Source organism: Diorhabda sublineata, chromosome 1 (genome assembly GCF_026230105.1).
Source record: "Diorhabda sublineata isolate icDioSubl1.1 chromosome 1, icDioSubl1.1, whole genome shotgun sequence".
In the NCBI taxonomy this organism is placed as follows: Eukaryota; Metazoa; Arthropoda; class Insecta; order Coleoptera; family Chrysomelidae; genus Diorhabda; species Diorhabda sublineata.
This window is the reverse complement of record NC_079474.1, coordinates 38,656,739-38,675,872: the sequence shown is the minus strand read 5'-3', so window position 1 is coordinate 38,675,872 and position 19,134 is coordinate 38,656,739. Positions and strand designations below refer to the sequence as shown.

Sequence of the window (19,134 nt, the reverse complement as noted above, 5' to 3'; positions counted from 1 at the left end):
TTACCTGGTTCAGAAACTCTATAAGAATATTTGTACCCCATTTATCAGATTTTAGAAGATGCAAGTTCTTGAAATGGAGTATCAAATGACCCTTTTTTGGTCGAAGTTGTTTACCTTTATGTGTGTTCACTTGGAGGCAATACTGAAACAAACGTTTGACGTGTTCAATTAGTTTCACAATATGATATGAGCGATTGTAGGGATCAAAATTTATATATTTGCTCTCTACATTTATCTCGAACAGACATATATCTTGCTTCCACATAATGCTGATAACATTGATTCAATTGTCATTCCAACGCAATGCTTATTATGTACTGTGGACTAATTCGGTCGACTGCATACATTGGTAAATTTTATATCACTAATACAAATATTTTTTTTTCAACAGAATTTTCCTGATACGGTCTTAAATTCCCAATCTCAAATGGAGCTGGTTTAGCATTTAGTATTGGAAAATCTGAACAATGTTTAATGCTTAAGTTCTTCCATACTATGTACAACATTTGTAGTTCGACAAAATATGTAATGGATAGACGATAAGGTTATTCAAAAGTTAAGATTATCTAGACCTGAATCATATGATAAGGGAGAATATATTAACAATATGCCGAAATATTTTATTTATACGTATTTTAGATCGATAATTTCTTACCTGATAGATCTTCGTCACAACAAAATTGGGCATTAAACTTCCACTGCAATGAATTGTTACAATTTCAGCATTAGAACGTTCATGACAAAGAGCCTCCAATATTAAACTGAAAATATAAACTTCCACAGATTAATACTACTATCAACAAATCGAATTATTAACATAAAATATCTACAGCGAAGCTCAGATTTACTCACGTTTTTGCAGATCCATGAGGACCTACTAGAAGAAAGTCTTTTTCACGATTTTCTATTAACCAAAGCCGTAAAGAGTCTAGGTATTGTTCGATTTGTCCAGTTACCACCAAACTTACATTATCCTCATTAGTTGCTGTTATTATATTAGGATTAGTGTAGTAGGATTCTATCAAATCCCGTTCGCTGTTATAACGACATCTCAAAATTACAGGAGGAGGTGTTTCCCCAATCCAGTCGAATATCTACATTGCAAACTCAAGAGTGAAAAAAAGTATTCATCGTCAACGAAACAAATAATTACACTGTGGTCACAAAATAGTTCAACAAAAGTATAAATTAATAAATTTATACATTGTTAGCAGAATTCACAGATGAACATAATAATATCAACAAATAGTTATCTTTTTACAAACTACATAAATCGAAGTCGAAAGAGCAATTTTACTAACCTGTTGAATAAAAACTTCTTTGAAATCATCTTGAAGTTGATCACCTAAACCATTAATTAAAGCAACTGTGAAATGAGCCTTACTAGTCACATCTTTCAAGTGACTAAGACCTGTTTCGGCTATAGCTGCTTTCGAGCAAGGTAAGGATACTTCAGCATTTTTAAGAATCCAGTTGACAGCTGCAAGATATCACTCTATCAATTGCATATTAATTGACAGATACTACTACTAGTAGACAGTGACCAAATGGCATCTCTGACTGTTAACAATAAGGGATAGTAGTGAATAATGAAATCTTTTGGTATACAGACGGCTCCAGTATAAATGGTTCTGAGTAGCCTGAGCACGCTTTAGAGTAGGAGATACCAAAATAAGTTTTTCTGGTTCGGAAAATATGCTAGCGTCTCTGACGCTGAAGTATTCTCTCTGATGGAATGTGAACAGGCGTATACCTATTCGATATCATGGGAACACAGTAATTTATTGTTCACACAGCATATTTGCAATAAAACCCATTGTAAATGAACTGGGATGCATTCGAGTTGTGTTAGATTACCAGAAAAGTCTTAATGAATTGATAAGTGAAGACTGGAAGTTAGTGCTCGATTTAGTACCCGGTCTCTGAGTCAAATCACTGGTGGGCCCAAAGGTCATTCTTGGTATATGCAAAAGTGTAGCTATCATATTTCTAGACAGTCTCCTCTGAAGATAATATATGAACCCTACTTGAATTGAACTTGAAATTTAATCAGACTTCACAAACCTTTGATGAAGTAATCGGTTACGAAAGGCTCCAACAATGGCTTCTGTTCTTCGTTCAAATTTCGTACAAAACTAGTAACTATATTTTGTAAATCAAGATCTTGTTCACTAAGCAATACAATTCCCATTCTAGATATCGTTGCTGGAGAAGCATTACTCAAATCGTGAGTTTCAAAAATAAAATTAACGTTAGGTCCAAATTGGATTCTCCATCCTGAGGGTAGTGATAAAAGTCTGTTATCATCTAACACGGAATTCAAAGATTCTACCCATTCCGGATCTACATCTCCGTCACATATTATCCATGACCAGTTATCTAGAATACAAAATATTTCTATATATAACATGGGAAGTATTGCCCTCCATTGTATTATATTTTTGAAATTTATCTGATTAATGAAGTGTATGAAATAAGACGAAAATTGGTTCCTCATTTCACGAACAGATAACCAATTATCACAGCCCACTATTTAAGATAAAAATATGAAGAAGAACAACTGCGACGCTTATAAAAAAACGTCTAGATATCAATAAAAACTCTGAACTAGTTCAGATAATATTACCAATAGTAGAATGATGGGATACTAGTATCAATTATCACTGAATTAACAGTGTAATTGACGAGCACAAAAACAAAAACAGATTACTTTTAAATTTTATGTAGGGTTAGATTTGATTTATTAAATTGGATTATAAATAGATCTAGAATTTTATCTAGATAGTAGACCATATTCTCACTGTTTCAATTATTCATACTTGACTGGTACCAACTACATATGTAGCTTCGCAATTCTTTCGGAGAAATAACCAACAAAATTTCCTAACGTAACATACATATTAAGATTCATCATTCACCAGGGCTCTTCAAACCATGGAGGAGCTTTCGCCTGATGCTGTTAGGTAATTACGTACATCATGGTATCTACATTTGCAGCTTATGTGTTGATGTCCGTGTTCATGAACTTTATTGTTTGAAGTTGTCAAAGAAAAACAGGGCTACCTCAAATTTTGTGCAATATGAGTGCCAAAACTGCTAAAGGACCACCATAATTGTGTGTTTCGACATTTTTAGACTGTCAAAATATATATAACGAAAACGAATCGTAACTGGTGATGAGAGGTGGGTGAACCACGTTAATAAGATTACTAACTTACACTCCGTGAAACAGGAATATGGAAGCTCTCCAAAAAACTAAAATATAGTTCTTAGAACTTGACACTAAAAAAATTTTGAGATAGGTGTGCTTCTGATTGATTTACTTGAAAATGGTACAATAAATTGCACCAACTAAGTGCATACATTGAAGAAAGCCTAAAAATTTTTGGTTATTTAACTACACATGACATACCGCATTTAAAAACTCCTTAATACATTTGAAAGAGAATATTTTCTTTCATCCTCCCTAATATCCAGATCTTACTCCTACTAATTCTAATTTGATTCGAAAAATAAAGAACTTCCAAGCTTGTCCACTGCCAAGTTCCTCAATTTGTTTGCCAATGCGTATGAAGAAAATTAGAATTTAAATTGAACTTTGTGGTGTTAATGTGTAAATAATAAATGTTTTGTTTTGTCTTTCGCTCTTTTTCTTCTTCAAAACCTTCCTCACTTGCTGAGTAGCCCTCCAAAAACTGACTTCGTAAATATTTGTTATATCTATGCAATTATGTGATTATTAACTATTCTTGTAACTTATTCAATCACTTTCCACTTAGCAAAGGTTTGAATTAGGCGGAAAAGGAAATTTTCATGAAGTTACAAAACGAAAAACGTATTCTTACTTGCATTTTCAGAAACCACTTGTAAACTAAAACTGGTGATAACACCATCATTCCATTGTCCTGTGTCAGTATCCATTTTACCTAGAAGTTGAGCCCTTGTTAAGCTTTTCGGGTTCACAGAATAATACTTGATTGTTTTTCCCATTTTTGTTAAGGCCTACAATGTTGAATTGTATCTAGCTCAGAATATTTCACTTAATATACTCATTTGAATTGTATACCTTCAGAACTAATTTTCGAATGGTCGTCTTTCCAGATTTAGGAGGACCTACAATAGCTACACCCATCCTCTGTTGCAACTGTTCATATAATTCCATGCATTTGTTGGTCTGCAATCAAATATGTATCGAAAAATCTTTAGATATAAAACTATTATCAATTAATTATATCCATATATATAAGGCTCTAGATCTCTTTTATCCGAGTTAACTGGAGAGAACAATATTGGTAAGAGTAAGGGACTGCCGTCTCCTAAGGGGACAAAATATTGAAGAGATAGTTAATAACATTTAGGAAACTTTAAGCTTACTAACTGTTTCGTTGAAAGGAGAAAATAATTTTATTTCACAAATTTGTTATATTACAATAAAACCCTAAAAAGCGATAATGATTATTTTTTTACTAATGCAAAAATAGACAAAAAATATTGCTGTCATTGTAGCTCATGATCAAAGTGCTCCCCACAAACTTGGCAACATTCTAATCATCTAACGTCACTCAATATCTCTGGCGTGACTGATCTAATTATCTAGCCGCAAGTGTGATTCGTCTTTTCAATTCATCTAAGTAGAGGGATTTAGTTTCGACATATTCAGATCATTGCGTATGTTATTCTTTCATTCAATAAGGATACATATGAGAAAATAAAACGTCTTCTAATTGGATCATACTGTTATCTAACGTTGCCATCATTTGTTCAAAAAATGAGTTCTTCTTCATCTCACATGAGTTCCTGCATGCATTTTATTTAATACCGGAAAAATTGATGTGTGGCTAGCAGTTGAACAGCTTTTTAAACAGAATTATGTGTGTTTTCTGGAAAGAGAAGAATAAAATCCAGTTTCGTATCATAACTTCTTGTATTGGCAGCTACTTTTGCTATCTGTCTTACATGACGAAGCTGGCGAAATTGCTTCTCTGTTTTGCTAAGTGTTCTTTGAGATATAGGAGGCAAATTTAGAAATTTTTCGTAAAATGAGCTATGAACCCAATATTTTCGAAACAGTTGAAGATAGGTCATGGACATTGTACATGCATTATTCCAAGAATTTTCTCAAATACTAAATAATATACTGACACCTGACACAACCTGTATACTTTTTTGAGATGCTCTCTTTTATTTAACGAATTTATTCCAGTTGGCTGTTCCACATCGTTTATACATAGTTACATTATTTGCTCTGACTGAATTAGCGCCATTCAAAGTTGTCAACCAATTTGACATCAATCATAAAATATTAGCAAGTTAATTAAATTTAAATTAATTATTTCACGTTAATGCATAACACTAATCGAACTCAAGTCATATTCTTTTTGGTTGAGATAGCTATGAATTACTTATTATCAGGCTTATTGTCGAATGCAAAAAAAATATTCTGTTGAGGTAAACATGAACAAAAATGAAATTTAAAGTGCGAAAAAGTATTTTTCCAAAAAATATTGCTTACAAAAATGTTCACATAAAAAAAGATTCAGTATTGGTTTTAAAACATTCCAATGAGGGGATATCATAATAAATGCATCACTTCAATAGACTCCCTTTGTGAATCACATCTGAAGGTGGAAGTATTTGCAAAACAAATTACCAAAGGGTGGCGCTTTAGATGAGGCACAAATAAAACAAGACGATGATTAAGAATTTACAATCAGACTTATATATAACCTTCATAGAGATAAAAACCACAATCACCAATGCACTATCAACATAAAATTATTTATTTTTGCGTAATTTTTGCTGATTCGCTTCTATACAGGCTCAATCATGACATCAAACCTAAATTTAAAAAAAAATAATATTTACTTGACATTAAGTCATAAGTGTGAATCATCTACAAAATAAATATATAAAACAGTACTGAGCAGAACTAAATTAAATATTTTCACTATTTTGAATCAAAATCATTAACTCACAAACTTCTTACACAAAACGATTCATAATTTGATTTTTAACTAATCTCGTTATTTATTCTTCCATACTATACCTGTCTTTCATTTTCACTTAATCCCATTTCTTCGAAACATTCTTTTAAAATAGTTTTCATCAAATCATCCTTAGAAAATTTTAGATCTATGCCCCTAAATACGTCTTCCAAAATAGACTCAAATTTCTTGCTATCACTAAATGATAATTTTGATAATGTATCCATTCTAAGTACTTGGACAGTTAGTGCCATCTCTGAGTTCATATCTATATGTTGTTTACTATTTGATTTAGTCGCTCTTAGAGCTCTTCCGCATCCGGATAAAATGGTTCTTATTGATCTTAGGCCCCAATCATAATGTTGCTGAGTACTTAAAAGTTTACTGAAATATAATTACAATTGTATAAGCTTTTCTTACATATAAAAGCAAATACATATTTAAAAAAAATACATATTATCTTGAAGAACCTATCGGACAATCTTTTTATGAGCCAATGTCTGAAATGAAATGTGGTAAAGATATTTTATGACGCAAAAGTAATTTTATAGAAAAAGTTGTACCTGGAAATGTCAAATACTTCCACGATCTTTTTTGCCAATTGATTGGCACTTCTAAAGCCTTCACAATGAAGTAGAGCTCTAGAGATTTCTTCATTATCCGGATGAGTCATCACTACCGGTCTGAATAATTGTTTCAAATTATCTGGTAACTTATTTCTACCACCATAGCCTCCTCCAGCTGGATTTAAAGTTACGAATATACCACAGTGCTTATTAACTTTCACCTAAAGGATCATTGAACTATTTAAATTAAACCAAATCTAATATAAATGCATAATAAGCATTTTCCATTAAATTATGTATCTTAACACTGAGAATCCCTTTTGAATATTATGCTTTCATAGAAAAAAACAAGACACAACAAAAGGCTAGAATAATAGAATTACCCATTTATTTCTGTTCTGTGGGAATCTAAGTCTGCTAGGGAGAGGAAATTGATGAACTATGGGGACTAGTCTCTTTGGAACTAGTTTTTTGTGAATAATTTAAATCACATCTATCTATACGAACGAGATACAAAAATACAAAGCACAAAGCTGTACCCATAAGCGCTAAAAATTTAAAGCAAATATGTGAATACATTTGACTTAAGAACACTAGAAGCTTCCAATACCATTTAACATAATATGTGAATTAAGTTTCGTGTTTAAGTTTAAGATTTTCTCACATAGGTAAATGGATAATCTTGCACTTATATAAACCACATTTAAGATTCGGTATATGAACAACAAATTCATGAAAAAGGATGGAGATGACTGTATCATGAAATTGCTAAAGAGGATTCGATCAGAAAATTATAAATGTTTCTTTATGCTAAATTTGTTGATTCCCTTACTTACCTCTTGATCTAGTAGTTGGACGGTGCTCTTACTGGATCTAATAGAAACTTGTATAGAGTGAATCAGCATGGAGATAGCTGACAGAGTAGCTTCATCAAGCCTATTAAATTCATCAAAACAACCCCATGCCCCAGTTTTGACCAAACCGATTAAGATTCTACCCATTGCTATTACATCTATACCCTGAAAGGTGAATAGTTGGATGAGAATATCATTTTTATTACTACTAAATCATTATATAGTTTTCTATTGACAGTTAGGATCTATCTGCAAATATGGAAGAATCACCTTCATGATTGCGAATTTATGTAATTGATAGTTTTAATACCTCATCGCAGTTGAAAACTAAGACTTGTCTTCCTAATAAACCTCCAAGTGCTTTTACAGATTCCGTTTTCCCAGTTCCAGCGGGACCATACGGATTTCCTCCCATGCCCAAATGGATACCCTAGAGAATTTGAAATTAAATCAAGCAAATGCTCCGGAAGATATCATTACCTGTGTTAAAGTCAAGAAACATTTATCTGTCAATTGTGTTTGAACTAGCTTAGAAGCATTGCCAAGGTACTCATATGAATACTCCATTCTTGAATTGGCCATTTTGACAGTAACTTCACCCACAGAATTATTGTAGTACCTTAAAAAGCATTAAAAGTAAGATCTTAGAAATACTTTGACACGTTTTCAAGTACCTCAATTGCTTCTGCCATGTCCATTCAGAAACTTTAGTAACATTGTTTTCCATCAGTTCCCCTAAGACTGTAATGTGGTGAATTGTATCAAGTAGTAACGCTTTCAACTTCAATTCCAAAACATTGTCACCTTCTGTACCTTTTTCTTGTGAATGATGCAGCTCCAGAGAACTATAGTGTTCTAACTGATTCTAAAAATTCGAAATAAAATACATGACCGGGTGTGAAACATTCCAATTCAATATTTTGCTTTAAAACCTTTTTATAACATGGTTAATAACAACAACGACGAAAAAACAATTTCTCTACACTAGCAGCAGTACAACTTTATTTAGATATCACCAACTAGGGAAATAAAAACACGTTGGAATTTGTAAATTAGAATGGTGGACGTTTTAGTCAACTGGATATACATATATGGTTTCGATAATTACTCACTGAAGGAACAATAATATTTCTTTGAATCATTTAATGAAAAGATATCAAGCTATTATCAAGATTAGATTTTGCACCTTGTTACTCGATTAGTATGAACCACAATGGGATAATCAACCAAAATATGTAGTTTTTATTATCAATTTCTTGCAAAAGCTAACTATATTGAAAAGCTATACGTCAACATATTGATACTTACTTTATATTTTGTTAACAGTGTAGGAATCGTCATACTGGAAATAGCTTGCTCACATTTAGCCGTAAAAGTAATGCTATCGGATAAACATAAAATTTGTGATGGATACATAAACGGATCTGGTGCACCTTTTTCTTTTTGACAGTTCACCAAAGATTCCTTGAGAGTTACCTGCATTTCTTTCACCAACTCATTCAACCATATCTGAAAAGTTGGATGCTAGAAAGACTATCCTAATGTTACGCAGAATGAAAGAGATCACCTCTACGGGTTTATTAATGTTAACAGGATTAGACAAAAGAACTTTTTCACCTTCAAGTGAACACATTGCGATTATATCTTGCCCATCTGAGGATAATTTGACATTATTAATACCAACAAAAATTTTTTTCAAATGAGTTTGAAGAACTTGTTCCTTAGATGACTGTCCAACTACCTCCAATAAGTCGTCGTCATTAAGAAACAGGAATCTTGGAAATGCATCACGTTTTTCCTGAAATAAATTATAAAATGAAAATAATTGACAATAGTCGATAGACATATATTTCATGGTAAATTCTTATGTCCTCATGACTCAAGTGTATTAAAGAGTAGGGGACTAGCATTCAATATTTACATTATATGTACTTCCTTTGTATTTATATTAGGTGATGTTGCAACTGAATATCTATGGGAGTGATAAACACAATCATGTCTTCATGTTGGAATCATTTACTTTCTAGGATGATGTTTATAGAAACATCGGGACATTTACCTAGAGCTTCGGAAGGCAACAGTATTTATTTGATCAATATTTGTTTTCTATCAGGAGCTAACAAAGATCAGTACAAAAGGGAAGAGCATGATAACCAAGGGTAGTTCTAGAGAGGTGGACATGTCCTCTTTCCAAGAAATTACACGAACGATTTAAAGTCCCGTTTCTATTGATAAAATTACGAGGCTGTATACAATAATTTTAAATTGAACCACATCTTTATACTTATTTGATTCATTAATGAGTGATACAAAAAATGCTAATTATGTTCATACAATAAGGGGATTTAGTTGATAGTCAAAGATATGTAGCAACATTGGAATGAGCAATAGTGTGAGATTCACACCATTGGTGTTGAGGCACAAAAACTAATGGTTTCATGAGAAAGGAAATAAAGTTTTCAAGATTTTAAAATCTTCTGACTCAAATATCAATAGTCTTCTTAAAAAATTCTGGGTGGTAATTATAAGTAAATTATGATAACGAAGATGGAAGGAACACAATTGACAGGTATTCGTATACTTCTTTTCTACAGGAACCTAGCAGTTAAAATTGAATAGAAATAAAATGGAAAAACGACTTAAATTTGTTTTGGAAATCTCATTACCCATTGTTTCTATAAAGTTTGTTACTTAGAGCTTATTTTTCATTTGATTCCATTGCATCCAGACCTCTGCAGGTCTAGGTACGTCACTGATGCCGTCCCTGAAATTCATTCCTGAAATCATCTTTGGTGATAAAAAAAGGAATGGTATGCTAATTATATGGATAGTGAGAAAAATATAATTGTTATATATGAAAAGTAGTAATTACGAATTTCATCGTGAGTTGCATTGGAATACTAACATAAGAAGACAAAAAATTTGTGATATATTACCTTTAGGAATTTGTCTAAACTATTTTGGCATCGTAGAAGTTGGTCTGAAGTCGTTTCCAAAAGTGATCTCAAATTAGGATATCTACAGAGAGCTGCTACGCGAAGATCTTTCTCTATAAACGTTAAAACGTGACGGAAATCTCGATCAATCCTCTCAAATCGTATTTTCTCCTGTACTAATGTTCCACTGCTAAAGATAGGTTCAAGGTACAACCATCTAAAATGTGAAATTGTAAATTACCTTACTAACTATACTAACGTATAATTTTATGCTTAGGTTTTGGTTTCCACTTTTCTTCCATTCAAAAGTCACTTTTCTCTATACATAATAATATTATTTCAGATTAGACATACATACTTTCTTTGAATTTGAGCTAGTGATGTTAGATAATGATCCAGATCTCCGAATTTATTTTCCCACATGGTAACTTTCTCAGCCGAGGAATCGTAGTCTGCTGAGTTTTTCAATGATTGCAATAAGCTTTGATTATCCCCAATCTGCAAATCACAAATGTACTTGCCTTTCTGAATAATCACAAATGGCCTAAGAATCATTTAAAAAAAATGGAGCATTTGCTAGTGTCATATTTAATTTACATAAGCTACTTATATTTGCAGCTGACTAAAATGACAATAAATGAAAATTCTTTATTTTCAATGAGGACACCAACCAAAGTTTATAAATTCAGGACAACTTTTTGACCAGAGCAGATTAGAACGATTCTGTTATGATCTGAACATCCTCAATACGCATACAAAAGTTGGTTGTAATTTAATAAGTCTCTCAGGGTGTTAATACTACCGTTGCCTCAAAAACAATTTAGAACTTGTTTTTAGTTGAAACGGTGCTTCAGATTGATGACAAAACATTGCAAAGTCGATAACAAATGTTTTTGTTATGTTTCGTGATGCTAAATGCTTATAAATGTGGAAATTTATGAAAAATGCAATTCAAAGATAAGTCCGACAGTTGGTTTTTGTTTTTTGGAAAACTGGCTCACTTGAAAATTGTTATACTTCAATACGAATTCACTATTCTATATACTAAAAATATGATTTGTTTATCAATTTTTAAAAATACAACAGTTAAGTGTTTATATTTGAAAATATATGAAACAAGTATACACAAGGAATAGGGTAAGGTACTGGGAGATCGAAGCTTTATTAACTAAGAAAGAAGTAATAATCATCGGTTTAATTGGTCGAGAGAATGAGGTATAAGGATAATTGTCTATCAAATAGGTTCTATTCCTAGATAAGATTGTCATCCGAGCATATTGAGGAATCAGTGTTATACCCTAATCAATATAACAAAAATATGAAAAATTTAGTTCAACCTTTGCTATTCCTGGATCATATTTGTAATTTAATTTATCACTGTTAATCGTTAGAGATGGAAAAATACTGGATGTATCGAATACTTTGAAAAGTAGAACCAATTACGAGAGAACAGTCTACTAAGTTGGATTGCGCTCCACTTTACCCCATAAACAATTTTTTATTATTCAGATATGAACTTTATTTACTTATATAATTAGCATCATAAGTTTTCTTACGATTTTGGATAAACTGACAATAGTTATTTATCTCAGTACGTACATTATTATGAATACGCATTGGACATTTCTAGATATTTCAATACTGCTAATAAAACTTCTATTCAGTAGTTCAAATTTGTAGCATAACCATTTTGTTATAATAAAGCATGCAATTTCGTATACTATCATGAAATACGCAATTCATAATACAGTGAATAATTAAGTTCGTTGTACTAGCATTATAATTTGAATTCATGAAAATACCTTATTTAGAATATCTTTGAAATCCTTTATCAAAGGTACATCCCTATTTCGAGAATCTTTGTGTACCATTAAGACGAACCTACTATATACATCCCATTGATCCAATTCAGCAAGTGCTTGTCTGATAATTACTTCGCTTGCTGCTTTCTTCGAAATGGTCTAAAAATTTCTTGATATGAGAATTCAACCAGAAATAATAAAAAATATTGATTTCAAGAAGAAGTAGATATGATAACAATAAGCATTGAAATGTTTAATACCCAGACAATTCTGAGATTACCACCTGGATATTAATCATTTTGTTGTGAGGCACTGAGTTGTAGCTAATAACTAACCTGTATTTCACTCAAATGCTCTTGGATTTTCCCCCAAACGTCTAAGAAATCCTTGAGAAGTAATTGTTCTAAAAACTTATGCTCCATTCCTAGCAAATTGAAAACATCTAGCCAATGTTTTTCTGTAAAATCTTCTCCTTTTATATACTTCAAGAAAGGTGCTGCAATCTGTAATAGAATGAACAACAGAATGATAATTCACATGAAATACGCCTCGCTACATTTCGGACTTCCTTACGTTCGATTGCTAAATAATATTTATATCATCAAATCACTCAATTGTTAATGACTGAATCAAATTTGATCAAGTAAATTTGAAAAAACTGGAAATAATTGCCCATTATGAAAACGATTTGTATTAATTTCAGACATTTGATGAAAATAGATCAATGACGTGGTTATCTTTTGGGTTCTCGATAAAATTAAAATGGAGATTGCTTGGTGACTTGTCTTTAAATTAAACAATTACTATGGTAATTCAAACGGTTTTGTTGTTGGATTTACTACATATGCTAAAATTTCACTATTCAATTATTATTTTATTATTATGGCATGCTCACAAAAAATAAGTTCAATATCTAAATTTATTTATAAATGTCTAACACTTTAACCCTTTCGAGGGTATAATCGAGAAGTGAGAAAGTTAGTTCATTATTCAGTAATCATAATCATATGATTATTTTCTTCAAATTACATTGAAATGTATATTTTTAGAAAAATTTGTTAATGATTTGACATTAAAGAATAAACAATAAACGATATCATGATAGGAGTTGTTGAAGTTTATTTTCCTACCAAAACCCTGGAGAAAAATGATACTAGACCATATGTCACATAGAAAAATTCAGCCCGGAAAGTAACATTATAAAGAATTGGAGCTTGTGTAGGTGTATAATAATATGTAAGAAGATTGTTGGAAAGCGAGTTTATTAGTCACAAGAATGTGAATGAATCTACATATTAATGTTTAGATCTTTAATATCATTCAATAGTAGATCTAAAGTATGACGGATATATGTGCTTAAGAGGTGAGTAAGATTTGAAGATAAGAAGTAGTTTTCATTGACAAATAATAATAGCAATCTGTCTCTTTTCTGAGTATTATTTCTAAAATCGAAAAAACATGATTAAGGTCAGCTTTATAGCTACTGTATAATGATTTAACGATACTCAGCTTGGCAAAATGAGTGGATTGTTGTCTATGAGTACTATTCATTCTAAATATGTTCGTTGAATAAAATTTTAAAGTTGTATAGTTGAGAAAATAGATTTTTGATACGGATAAAGTGAGGTCAATCTGAAAATAGGTATTTAGTATAAATTCTTGTAGAGTTTTCTCAGTGGTTTTGCCAAGATACATACATTTTATTTATTTATTTTTTCGTTGATCCCTATATATGATACAAGAAACAGGTTCTACGGGTAATTGATGAGCTTCATCATAGCCAAATATTCATATACGTCTCTTGACTCAATTTCAAAAATACGTGTTATGTGTATGTGTAATAACGTATATATACATAGCAAGTTAGTGCGTTAATGAAAAAATTGGTATTTCAATAATATGGAAATATCCAACAATTTTTTCCAAAATTACATACGGAAGTTGATAAAATTCATATTAGTTACGTATGCGAACATATTTGGAAGATGATTTTAAAGGAAATATTTATAGATCAAATAATCGCTTGATCTACCTCGTATTTATGAATTTCCTGCAAAATCCTCGTTGTAACAACACTTGCTTCTCGTTGAGTCAATTTTTCTCTCCAATTTTTCAGAAAATCTTCCAGTTTGTAAATTTTCTTCCTAAATACTATCCACGGCTCATTAATTATCCCTTCAAACTCTACAAACAAAATACTTATGCCTTAGCATTTATATTATAAGACAATCCAAGAAGATTACCTGAATTAAATTCTTCGAATACAGCCCAAGTTTTTTCTTCTGTACCGAGTGTTTCTCCAATATCTTTTAAGCTAGAAACCTCTTGAGGGGGTAAATTGAATTTTTGATAATCCTCTCTATAATAACAATACTTCTAATAGAATAGAATACGAATGAACTGGAAAGGATCAAGGAGGAGAAAAGGAATTCTAGTAACTACTAAAAACACTGGAAGATCACGAAATAATCAAAAAACCGAAAATAATGGAGCAAGAAATTGTTACCAAACAATAAATTAAGTTTGAATTTCTAGAACCGTTGGTGATATTAATACTAAACACACTATTTACTGCAAAAACTTTACCTAAGGTCTCTGAAGATGATAACTTGATTAAAACAAAATGCTTTAGACATTATTGATTTGTTGTTGACACCTAGTGGTGGTATTTAAGAGGCTAAATCAACTTGTATAGTTGCTTTAACAACATTTCATAGTAAACTGAGTCTGAGCCTGAATTAAGAGAACCAAGTACATTTCTAGGAAATTATTAGAAAATCAAATAAAAGTACAATTAAAAAATTTTTAAAACACTTATCTAAGAGAAACTTGTCAGACAAGGCTCAGATAAGGCGTCAAATGATAATCTAGATGAATAGTACAAATTTCTAATGGAACTTACACTAATTTTTCACTCCTTTTTCGAATTTCCAACCACTCTTTGCGTTTATCTTTGATAGTATTGAAATGTTTATTCAGATCTTTGAATGAACTATTTACTAAATGCCCAGAATGTGGTCGTGGACTTATTTCTTCCCACTTCGCAGTAAATCGTTCTATTTCTTTATTTAAATTCTCGGTCTCGATCTTTAATGTGGTTTTTATAGTCTCCATCTGGAAGCACGCAAGCTTTCTTTAGAATAATGCAAAACACGAAAACAAACATTATCATAATTAACAAATTATCATCACACAACAATAAATGCAGAAAAATTTATAACATTATAATCAGAAATATTTCGAATTATGATTAGTTGAGAACTCCATCAGATTTTTAAAAAGTATTTGGGAAATATTGGTCAAAAATTGCTTTTTTGTGATTTCCAATACGTTTAAAAATATCGATCGTTAGTGATATTATGTGGTTAAATGATGATGTATATCAACGTTCAATGAAAGAAGAACATAACCAACGCCCAAAAAACCTGAATTTATGTATGGATTTCAAGAATTCGTATTATAGGACAGGACCGGCTTCACGGCCCATGACGTGGACTTGTTCGTAACTGTTTAATTACGTTAATCAAATCACGCGATATTATTTTATATTTCCCCAATTTTTTTATTGGATCAGAGCAAGAAAATATGCCGAAATTTCAAGCCAATATGTAGATCTAAATAGACAAACTAACAGAGCAAGTGAAATAAGGTGTGATAAAAATCGCGATTAGAAATAGTAATCGAAGCGTCCTAACATTTGAAAATAAATTATATTTGAATTTATTTTTAATTACACATTCTATTTCCATTGTTTTTGAATGAGGAATGAAAAGAATCACCTGTTTTTCCATAATATGCTGATAATTGGTCAATAAATTTTGTAAACGATCCCATGCACCTTTGAGTCTATTAACAGCTCCCACCTGCTCTCGAGACCAGCTTGATAAAATCTGAGATTTCTTCGACATTTCGTTGAATAATTCTTCCATCTAAAATCATACTATGCACTAAAATACTCCTATGAATGAAAATTTGATGAACCCACTGCTAATTTTCATTTCAATTATATATTGTATCTAATATCAGAACAATCTTTTGAGGTTTTATGCTATAAGATATATAGAAAAACTTCTAGAACCAAAAATCATATATTAGAAGATAATTTAAGTAATTTTCCCCCGTCACTTTTTTTCATTGAAAGCTTCTCCATCACATTCGACGTTTTAATACCGCTAGACAATTGTAGGATATTATTGAAGGAAATGGAATTATATGACGTTAATGTGTCTAAATAATTCCAATAAATATAAAAAGTAGTTGATTGTTTTACGCTCTAATCTATAGTATCGAATAACTGTGATTCAAAAGCGATTCTTATAGTTGTCTATACTATTGAGAGGTGTATTCCAAAGAATTAATGGAATTTACGAGCCTGGAAAACGTAGAGTGTTTAAAAAAATAATAACAATTAAAGCTAGCAGTTATTTTATGATATATACTGTTTATTTAGTTAGGAACAAGACTCATTTTTCAATAATTGGCATGTTGTTACATTCCATTGTTCGGTTTAATATTTTGTTTTCTTTATTTGTGTTTTTTATAAACAAAAAATCATAATTTGGACAAGTTCCAGTTACCTCTGGTTTCTCCTTCATAATATTGGAATGAATAACTCCAGATTCCCCAACTTCGTCAATAGTTACAGGCTGTTTAGTGAGATTTGTTGTGGAGTGATCAACGTAATTCTGTAGTTTAACAACATCTTGTGCTATAGAATCTTTTAGAGAATGAACTAATTGATCCCAATAGCTTCTATTGTGTGATTCTAAATCAGATCTTAGTCTTGACAAACCTATAACAAAACATCCAACGCGCTCTTCGGTACTAAAACAGAAAAATATGATAAATGAGACTTGAACTTATTTGAACTTACTCAACTTCAAGGCACAATTTTATAAACTGATGTGTATTTTCAAAAATAATAATACCCAGTATCTTGTACAATTTATCGAATAGAGTATATTACCTAGGCAACTTAGCAATTTCTTGTCCAAAAGTCTTCGACGCTCTAAAATGTAGATCCCAATGTTGCCACGTTACCAATTTACTTAAGTCTAGGGTCTCCAGTTGTAACCAAGATTGCCAATGTGTCAATACAGCTTTCAATTGTTGAAATAATTCATCAGTTCGTTTCGAAACATTATCAAGAGCAGATTCATTTCTGAAACGGAATTTAATCAACATTTCTTCCTGATAATAACAAGATGAATCAACCTTAGTATTATCTCTTCAAAAAGAGCGTTGTTCGAATCTTCAGATATGGTACGAAAATTTTTAGGAATATCTAAGAATCGTTTCAACTGTTGATCATATATTCTCCTCAAATTATCTTCAGTAGGAAGATATTCTAGAACCGAATTTCTATATACCAAATCAGCATTAATCTCAGGGAGATATATATGTAGCGTATCCAAACTTTCTAAATACTGTTTCTCCAGAACTTGACTTAACTGTTTATCTAAATCTTTTTTCCAGCTGTGCATATTACGGAAACCTTTATCTTCAACTTGTGCCATCACGTTTCTGATGTATTTCGTTGTTTCTTTCCATTTGTTATAGTCTCTTATGAGATCGATTTCTAACAGTCCGTTAATCTGCGAAATGATTCAATGAATGAATACAACAATCATTTTACTACATGATATTTGGTTTTAAATTAAAAAATTACTTAGATACCAATTTACTATATGAACTCTATATCTATCTAAAGAACGTAAAGTAATAATGTCATCTCTTCTGCAGATCAATTTGGCAGTTTGCTAAAGATGTATTGAGGTTGCCCCGTTCTGATGCATCCTTATTACTTGGTTATAACTAGAAAAGTTCCACATTTCACATTCCATACAAAATTGTTCCACATAATGAATTTATTGCAATCTCACTTCCTCTTCATCCTAGTCACTGGTAAATGAAGAGGCTTTTCGTTAATTACACTGCATCATAATAGTGACATTTTTGCGTATTTCGCTTATTAATCTACTATTACAATACAACTGAATTAATTGCAGGTGTTGTCTTAATTCTTAATGGAAAATGCATTGTAAGCATAATCCATGCAAAACACTTGTTTGCTTCCATATTAGGAGGTTTGGGTACCAGTAAACACATTCTCCACGTTTTCTGCCATTCTCGATGACCATAACTACTCTATTTTTAATTTTTTTATTGTTGAACTAGATTCTTTACCTATCGTTTCTGAGTTATAGGCATTTTAAATTGCGAAATCAAAATTTATCAAAATTCTTAATGGATAATTACGTATGTCTATGTAGTGATTTTTAAGAAATAAATAATTCTATACTTTTATCAGAAGGCCAAGGCGGCTAATTCCCAATGGTTGACTAGGGTACAATCCAATCTAAAGATAACAAAAATAAATTTTTACATCTATTTTTTCAAGGAAAAGGTAACTTTTATTTAGCTTGATTAATTTCATGGTTTAGGAGACATTTCTAGATCTTTCTACATGTTAAGGAAACCGTTCGCCATAAAGAAACATTCTGAAAAAAATTATCATAAATTGTAATTTATTGAAAATATTTACAAGAGATGTCAAAACACAATCAATAATTTCTAATTGGAATGCACACTGTCGAACGTGTTACATTAGGAAAAATTTAAATTTATAAAGATTTATTGAAAATTATGAATGATTAATAAAATTAATTTCATATGATTTTCATAATGTATAATTTAGAAATAAATATATAATCTAGAAAATATACTTAAATATAAATTCCGATTTCGCAGCTTTAGTTACCTATAATTCAGAAACGAGAGGTCATATGAGAATTTTTTGTCACAGCATTATTTTCTTACTATTTTTTCTCACTATTTTCTCACTACCGAATTTTTCTGCATCAAGTTCCGGATCACTCTGTATCTTATGCTTCGATTCATATGTAAAAAAATACAGACATCAATTTAGCGATAATAATTATATCTACTGGAAGATGATAGCTAAGGTCAGAAATTAAATAATACAAGAAGTT

General features: G+C 31.1%; 1 protein-coding gene across 1 annotated transcript in view; it reads right to left on the bottom strand.

Annotated features, from left to right (window-relative positions):
• Positions 1–19,134, bottom strand: part of LOC130443532 (cytoplasmic dynein 2 heavy chain 1) — a 71,113-nt gene that overhangs the window by 39,713 nt on the left and 12,266 nt on the right. Inside the window, exons 13-38 of the mRNA XM_056778283.1 lie at positions 17,357–17,736; positions 17,109–17,303; positions 16,720–16,966; positions 15,922–16,071; positions 15,045–15,256; positions 14,386–14,501; positions 14,175–14,326; positions 12,478–12,645; positions 12,143–12,301; positions 10,699–10,838; positions 10,341–10,557; positions 8,972–9,202; positions 8,713–8,913; positions 8,079–8,269; positions 7,885–8,023; positions 7,715–7,834; positions 7,387–7,569; positions 6,548–6,771; positions 6,047–6,368; positions 4,067–4,174; positions 3,846–4,002; positions 2,065–2,379; positions 1,302–1,480; positions 853–1,094; positions 656–761; positions 5–142 (exon numbers count right to left, since the gene is read on the bottom strand). Of these exons, the coding sequence (XP_056634261.1) occupies positions 5–142; positions 656–761; positions 853–1,094; positions 1,302–1,480; positions 2,065–2,379; positions 3,846–4,002; positions 4,067–4,174; positions 6,047–6,368; positions 6,548–6,771; positions 7,387–7,569; positions 7,715–7,834; positions 7,885–8,023; positions 8,079–8,269; positions 8,713–8,913; positions 8,972–9,202; positions 10,341–10,557; positions 10,699–10,838; positions 12,143–12,301; positions 12,478–12,645; positions 14,175–14,326; positions 14,386–14,501; positions 15,045–15,256; positions 15,922–16,071; positions 16,720–16,966; positions 17,109–17,303; positions 17,357–17,736 (4,992 nt within the window). The remainder of the gene's footprint in view (positions 1–4; positions 143–655; positions 762–852; positions 1,095–1,301; positions 1,481–2,064; positions 2,380–3,845; positions 4,003–4,066; positions 4,175–6,046; positions 6,369–6,547; positions 6,772–7,386; positions 7,570–7,714; positions 7,835–7,884; positions 8,024–8,078; positions 8,270–8,712; positions 8,914–8,971; positions 9,203–10,340; positions 10,558–10,698; positions 10,839–12,142; positions 12,302–12,477; positions 12,646–14,174; positions 14,327–14,385; positions 14,502–15,044; positions 15,257–15,921; positions 16,072–16,719; positions 16,967–17,108; positions 17,304–17,356; positions 17,737–19,134) is intronic.